This window comes from Frankliniella occidentalis, unplaced genomic scaffold (genome assembly GCF_000697945.3).
Source record: "Frankliniella occidentalis isolate FOCC.00 unplaced genomic scaffold, Focc_3.1 Scaffold11, whole genome shotgun sequence".
In the NCBI taxonomy this organism is placed as follows: domain Eukaryota; kingdom Metazoa; phylum Arthropoda; class Insecta; order Thysanoptera; family Thripidae; genus Frankliniella; species Frankliniella occidentalis.
This window is the reverse complement of record NW_026267141.1, coordinates 2680254-2688045: the sequence shown is the minus strand read 5'-3', so window position 1 is coordinate 2688045 and position 7792 is coordinate 2680254. Positions and strand designations below refer to the sequence as shown.

The following is a 7792-nucleotide window of genomic DNA, read 5'->3' as shown; positions in this document are numbered from 1 at the left end:
CCCCGCCCCGCCGCGCCCCGCCGCGCCCCGCCGCGCCCCGCCGCGCCCCGCCGCGGCAGCCCCGCGCCGATCAGACTGCCATCAGTCAGACTGTGGCCAGGGCCCCGGCGGCACGTCCGTGCGCGCCGCGCGTGTTTGTGAGTGTGTGTTTGTGAGTGTGTGTGTGTGTGTTCGTGTGCGTTGGTGTTCGCGCGTGCACCTGTACGAGCGTTCGCGAAAGCGTGTGTCAGTGAAGTGCGCGTGAAAATTGTTGTGAATTCGTCGTGGTGCTTGTAGCACGTGCGACCTGCTCGGAGTCCTTTGGGGGCCCGCTGCCGCCCGCTGCAAGTGCACTGTGCAGTGTGCAGCGGTGGTGCGCCCTATAGCCGCTCCCGGCAGGAAGGCAGTCTCGTCTGCTTCGGACGGAAGGTAATTCGGCAGAGCGACCCTTTTCAAAGAGGACAACAACGGATTGGGCGGGAGGAGGAAGGGGAACGAGACGGGGAAACAATATGAGACGGAAGAGGGGTGGGGGGATGGAGAGGCGACCAGTTTTCAAGCCACGGAGACCCCGATCGATATGCCGTGTTGCGAGTGGTCAAGGCGGCCATACCCTGCCGTGTGCTGAACGTTACGTACCACGTGTTGTTTCGATTTGTAGCTGCTTGAAAATGTATTTTGTATACATTTCGTTTTTGGTTTTTCTGTTGTTGCAGCTGCTGCTATACTGCTGATGTTCTCAAAATGATTTCACGCAAATTGAATTTACTTTCTGAGTAAAATTGCTGACATTAACGTTTTTAAAAAATATCTAAGAATTTTACAAAATTATCTGTGGGACATTGCCATTCAAATTCAAACTATGTTAATGTATCAAGGTAAAATTTGGCAGCAAACCTACGCGTACTCGCGTCTTTTGTTAAATTTTAATCTGAAAGCTTTGAGTAAGTTTTGTATGCTTTGCACGGTCACGGTCAGGGTGTCGACGTCCACCCATACTGTCCCGCGACGCAACCTTCACTCCGGCCGCCTACCCGCCTCGGCTGCGTGCGAGTCTCTGGGCTGCGGCCAAAGGGCAGAGCTGGGCGGAGCAGGAAGGAGGAAGGCATCATTCGAACGCGTCCGTCTCTGGTCGAGTCAAACTTTACCGTGTTTGTTGTCTGACAGTGCCTAGTATACATGACTGAAAAAAGGGGGAAAAACCGCTGTTGCAGCTGATTGCATACGTCTCTAATCAGATCAGTATTCTGCTGAACGTTGGCCATCCACTTGCATGAAGTGGGCGGAGTGGGCGTCAAAAAACTGTCTTGGAACGGTCACTGTGTAAACTCAATTGTGATATAGTCCAACAGTTATAAGTGGAATACCATGAGTATCACAGTTAAAACTGTGATACATGTATGGTAATACAGTTGTAACAGAATATACTTCAGGTATAACTGAATGTACTTCAGTTTTAATTGTGATATTCATGGTATTGCACTTATAACTGTAGGTCTGTATCACACTTGAGTTTCCAGAGCAGCCAGTGAGTGCGCACACTGACATTTCGAGCACTTTCAAGTAGAGCTCAACACACACAAGCCTAGCTCCAGCAGAAAAGTCCATGTCTCAATGGGACCTCGTGGGGACATCAAGTGTTAACAGCCGTTTGGTAGCACTATATGTGTCTAATCGATCATGGACACTTTGCTTCCGTCCAATCTATCTATCTATCTATCTATCTATCTATCTATCTATCTATCTATCTATCTATCTATCTATCTATCTATTTTGCAGTGCTCTTTGTCTGTCTCAGTATTCGTGGTGACGTGAGTCATTGTGTACAAGCCATGTCCTCGAGGATGGATTGACAGAATGAGGGAGAGGATGGAGGGGCTTATCTTCAACGGGCGAGTTTTGTATCTCACCTTGTTTTGTGGGTTTGACGTGACGTTATTGATTCTACACTGTAAGACTAAACAATACGTACTTGTTGAATGTCGCCTTGAGCCTGATTTTATTACCGAGAGACAGTGTTTGGATAACAATGGGATCTTAAACCTGTAGTTCAACGCCAACGCTAAATGCATCTGTATGTTTTTATGCCAACGTTTATTTTAAGTTAAATCTACCTTTCGTTTCGGACATGTTTGTGTTCAAAAAATGCAGGATTTCGTACTGCACAGAATGCACACAATTATTTAAATCAACGCAGAAATGTGGGCTGAAAATTCCTACAAATAAATGAAGATACAAATCCAGTTAGTGTGCAATCAAGTAAAATATGACTTACTTATTGCAGGCGACTTTGAGTTCTATGTGCTCTGCTATGGATCATGTGTGAAAGACACTTAATGGATCCCCTCCATGGATGATGCGTTACACACGTCCTCCTGCCTATATTACTTTATATGAACTTTAAATATGAGAAAAGGCGACTCGTCAAAGTAAAAGAAAAAAAAACACTAAAAAAATAGTAGCTTCTTGTCGTTTTTGAGGAGATAACGTTGAGTGGGTAATCCTGACGGAATCGCGTCCGGGAGGATTAGCAGTCTGCTGGACCGCGGAGGCTGCGGCGCGCGCATCTGGAGAAACTGGAGCTGCTGTGTGCATACCGGCAGAGCAATTCAATTAAAGTAGCTTCGTCAGCATGACTTTCCTTGCCTCTAGCAGCAGTTTTCACTCGTTGGCTTTGTCTTATTACTGTATCGCCGTTACAGTGCGCCGAAACGATGTCATTTTAGCAAAACTGAACGGCAAATGTGTGTCATTGAAACCTGTTCATCACTGCCAGAAAAAATTACGCTATATTGTTTTGTAAGTTTTCATGTAAAAGTTCGTGCTAAGTTAAACACGTTTCGCTTCGTACAAATTTGTGCGCAAAAGTCTACGATTTCGTACAAATAAATGCATAAAAGTGTTCAAAGCAACGGAGAAATTTATGCAAACTATTTAATTTACTTAAATTTGTTTGAATAAAAGATAGTGTTTTTGCACTGTAAAAATTATCGTCGTAACTTACGATGTATTTTGTAAATAATATTAACAAAAAATGTAAAAAATGAATGACACGCCTATCTTGCTCGTCGTTGAATTCCAAGTCGATGCATACAGCTTGTAATTTTACAATTCTGAATTGCAATTTTACGACACGCACGCTTCATAGAAAATTTTCCCGACAACCTTCAGCTATTTTTCACGGTGTGTGTTTCTAATTCGCTGTAATACGTCACGGACTCCTACAATTGTACTTAGTATTCTTATTCAACTCATATTTAGAGAAAGAAAAAACATTTTTACCGTGAGAAAATTGCAATTAAGTTTCTCCTAAGCCTAAGAGCGACAATACCCTTTTGAGGGTTTTCAGCGGTCTCTCGACGGAAACTAATCGCTGTCCTAATCCCCTGTTTCCCGTTTGTAGTTGTAAAGATTATTGCATGTTATCAGCGACAAGCATGACGCTGTCTTGCTGTTGGAGGGCCAAACGCAGCCGCGTCACTGTCGGAAACAAAAGTAAAAGTCCGCGCACTGTCGCCATACTGAGGAGCGGGGCACCGTGCTGTGTAGTGCGGATGGAAACAAACTTTCCTCTCCTGCTGCTGTTTAATTGACAGGGACAATGCCGTGTCTGCTGGGAGGACGGGGAGATACGGGGAGTCCCTTGGGTATTGGCCATTGTTGGATGCTAACTGGCAAGTCTAACCTGATCCACTTTAGAGAGTCTTCCATTGTTTGTATCTCCTTATTTTATCTTAAAAATAGGTCTGGAGTTAAAACATATTTACCCTTGAAAAAAAAACGACAACAAGAGATCCTACTACAACTTATAGCCCTGTTGTTCTTCTATTTCATCTCTGTCTTATTGCGGCTTACAAAACATTTCGAAGGAACTAACATTTAAGTCAGTGCTGATCGTGCGCCAGACCGTACTCAAGTTGTAAGAAGGAAGTCTACACTCTAAATGGGGAAGGACAAGTTTGTTTCCAGGATGCGTTAAGCACATCTCAACCGGATGCAGCCTTGTCTCTAAAATATAGACACAAATAGAGTTGTTTGTGTTACAAATTTTCAGAAACAAATTTTCATCCATGTGGATACAGAAGTGTCCTTTCCCACTTAAATTCTACAGCAGGTCCCTGAAGTGAAGTTGCTTTGCATCAGAAATCACACCTTCCATAAATTTTCAAAATGAGAACGCTCATTAAAATCCGTTGTGCGATACTTTTTTTGCGATAATTGGTGTTTTGCGTGTGTGTAGACCTACACCTACCTGTATAATTCGGTATAATTGGAACAAAAATGTGATAACGTTTTCTAACAATAATTTGCGCCAAGCTAGCCTCAGTGCTGTTGTTACGCACGCTTAAATTTAAAACTAGCCGGTAAGCCGGTCCTTGTCCACTTCTAGGTGTCTGTCTAACTATCTCGTTAAAACATCACTGAGTCTAGTTTTGCGATACTTTTAACACAAAACCATGCAATAACTGGTGTTTTGCGATTCCCACGCTAAGGCATGATAACTCCAAAAAATGTGATAAAAGTTTCACATTTTTTGGAGTTATCATCCCCATTAGCGTGGGAATCGCAAAACACCAGTTATCGCAAAAATTGAGTAAAAGTATCACAAAACCGATTTCAGTGATTTTTCCCTTTTAAAAGTTGAAAAAGGGCGATATACCTGAAGTTTGCAACAAACGAAACCATGTATCCGTCGCTTTACTGCTCTTGTCATATGCAGAATATGCACGGTGTTTGTTTTTATTCCAAAAGCTAAATGTGTGTTATCTTTCTGCCCCCAGTATTGGTTCCCAGACGGATACTACGCCCGGATCGTGGTCTGCGCCAGACACGGTAAGACTTCTTATTACAAACACAAACGCAGTCAGTTTCCGGCCATTCATGATTCAAAATGTTGTCATCGAATTTGTCGAGGAATTGTAGAAAACGTACATAAAAATGGGCAAAAAAATCGCCCTTTGATATTTTCTTTCTTTAGGGGGGACTGGACAAACAGGGGGGACGCCAACACTTAAAACGCAAGAAAGAATTGCCAAAATCGGTCAGAATTTGGCAGACAATAAAACAAAATTACAAACAAGTTATCACTTTAGCGCCATGAAAGGTCGCAAAAGTTGTGGGTGGGTCGCGGCCCGCTCAGGGTAACGCGGCCCGGCGGCCCGGTGAGTTGTGTTCCGGCGGGCCGCCTCTCCGGCCGCCTCTCGGGCTGTCCGGTCAGGTGTGCGCGGGGAATCGTTAACAAGATGAAAGAAAGCAACATGTAATCACGGACTCGGCTGCCGCGCCGCGCTCCGGGTGCGAGAGAGACAGAGAGAGCCCGAGGAACCGCGGGTGTGAGCGAGGAGGAAGCCTTGCCCGCCTTTCTCTGACGCCCCGTCTCTCTCCGACAATCTTTATACCACTGAGCGCTTTGATATGTGCACCACTCGTCTTCCAACAATGCGCCACAGCTGCGTAACCTTCCCTACACGGAGGTGTTAAACTTCGCGTGTGGCTTGAAAATGTAGCGTGAAAGGTGAGTTGTGAAAAGCCACCTACTGCTTTGTTTCCAGGTCGACACATATATTTCTTTTCACAGTGGCTCTCTATGGAAACTCTTTGTTATTATTTTTTATCGTGCAGTACTTTTGTGATGTAAATTAGGGATGTACGCATCGGTAATGTTACCCGTACATTACGGTAAAATACCGGTAAATTACGGTAATTTACACAAACCCCGGTAAAATTGGTATTGTTGGTAATTTTCAAAAACAACTTCGATAAGCAAAGTTACCGCAAAAACGCAGATGAATCTGTGTATATTCCACGTACACTGTTGAGTAGTGACCTCTACGATCACGATACCAGTCCAAGTGTCTACACTCTCAGACCTGTACTGATAATTTTTGTCAGTCAAAAACGTAAGAATTTTCAGCAGTAGGAGTTACTGATCAATTTGTCAATTTCGCCGCACCGTTTCGTTCAATATGTATACTCCTAATATGCTAATTTCTTAGTTTGTAAAAATAAATTACCACGTGTATGTGATAACGTTTTTTCTGACATTATTCCTGCAACGCAGAAACCTAACATAATTACTGACAAGGGGCGACAAAAAATTAGTACCTCGGTATGACTTCCTTTCAGTATAGGACCGAGCGACATCAGATAGGGAAGTCAAGACTCAAAACTTTGGGCGACACAGGCTGAGTGTTAAGTACCCGAAGTATACATCTGAAGTACACCTGGAGTCCCCCGGAGTACGCCAGGAGTACAGAGTACACCCCAAATAATGGCAGTCAGGGACTCCACGCACCAGGACGTTTGGATAACTTTTAAAAGCAGAAGCGTGGGCTAAAAAACGTCAAAAATCAATGTTTCTCCTATTCTTAATTGCTAATATTTCGTTATAACGCACCAGAAAACGTCATATTTTCAATGAAAACATTGCATTTGGTCATAAAACACCAAAAAACGAATTTTACCAATTTTACCGTATTTTACCGTAATTAACGGTATTTTACGTAAATTACCGCCAAATTTTAATTTTACCGTAAAAATACATCCCTAATGTAAATCCTTCAGCACTTTTGTGCAAAGGTGCCTCTGGTCAGAGAGGGAAACTGGAACTGGGGAAACGTAATCCGTGAACTATCTTGTTTCTTGTTGTGGCGACACTCCAAATAAAGTGAGCACCGTGCAGGGTGTGTGTACCTTTCTTTCCTCGGGTTAAAAGTAATAGGGGTGGGGGGGGGGCGGCGGCTCCGGCTGCAACATTGGGGCAGCGCAGCGCAGACTGTCTGTCAATAATATCCATCCGTGCTCGAAGCGCGTGTCGGGGAAGTAGGCACCTCGCGCCCCGCCCCGCCCCGCCCCGCCCCGTGTTTGCGGTGATGCCCGGCAGACTGGAACGCCCCGCTGTGGCTTGAGCTATCCCGGAGACACTCCGCGCTCCGAAAACCGCGCGCTCTGGGTTTGAGTAGCGGGTACTGAAGCGCGATCCTCCGGTCAAGATATCAATCGTAGGTACGAAGGTACAAAGGATTTAGCATCTTGCTTCGTAACGTTTTGACTGTGCAGACAGGCATAGCTGCAACGTCTCAAACTTAATGTCACACGTCACTGTCACTATCTTTAAGGAAGGTCCTTCTGCCCTTATGTATTCGTCTTTCGTAAGCATGCAGAATTGCAAACAGCCCCAAGTATGCACACTTTTCATGCATGTACAAATTGTGCATAAACTTTGCATTTAGTTGTACTGAACTATGCATGAAACCTTATGGATTCTGAAAATAAGGCATGTCTGTCTATGAACAAGAATGCAAAAGGTTTATTGTGTAGAGAATGAACTTTTATGGTGAACTCACAGGAATGCTCTGCTGCTGTCATCACCTTATCTACTTTCCCTTGTCCCGCGTGACATTTTTCGGGTGAAATGGTATCGTGTCGGTAGTGAGTGAGCGCGCGCGCTGCCGCCCAGCCCCGAGGATAAAGTTGGATTAAGACGGGGTGGCGCTGCGGTTCAGCGGAGCGAAGGCCGTCGGCGGGGTTAACGCCTTCCGCTCGGCCCCGCCCCAGCTCACGCACCTATTTGGGTGACGCCACGCTCTGCCACGCCGCGAGTGCCGGCTCGCGGAAGTGGTTGGCGGGCAGGTCTGGGAGCGCTACAGTGTTACTCTCATGCCTGCCCCCGCCCTGTGCCCCTGCGAAGTCTCGGTTAGGCCGGCCCGTCGCACAGGTGTGTCGGGCAGGCGGCCTATGTTGCCCCTGTGCCCCTGCGATCTTCCGCGTAGGCCGACCCGTCTCACAGGCGTGTTGGGCGGGCGGCCTATGT

At 45.6% G+C, this 7792-nt stretch overlaps 1 protein-coding gene across 2 annotated transcripts in view; it reads left to right on the top strand.

Annotated features, from left to right (window-relative positions):
* The window catches only part of LOC113216618 (adenomatous polyposis coli protein), a 65328-nt gene that overhangs the window by 5811 nt on the left and 51725 nt on the right, over positions 1 to 7792 (top strand). The window contains exons 1-2 of one of the 2 annotated variants that reach the window (XM_052277637.1): positions 102 to 408; positions 4761 to 4812. Coding sequence is in view for 1 of the 2 variants with exons in the window: in XM_052277633.1 (XP_052133593.1) it covers positions 4761 to 4812 (52 nt within the window). In the remaining variant the exon portion in view is untranslated. Of the gene's footprint in view, positions 1 to 101; positions 409 to 4760; positions 4813 to 7792 lie in introns of those variants that run through there. The other variant, XM_052277633.1, reaches the window with a different exon arrangement.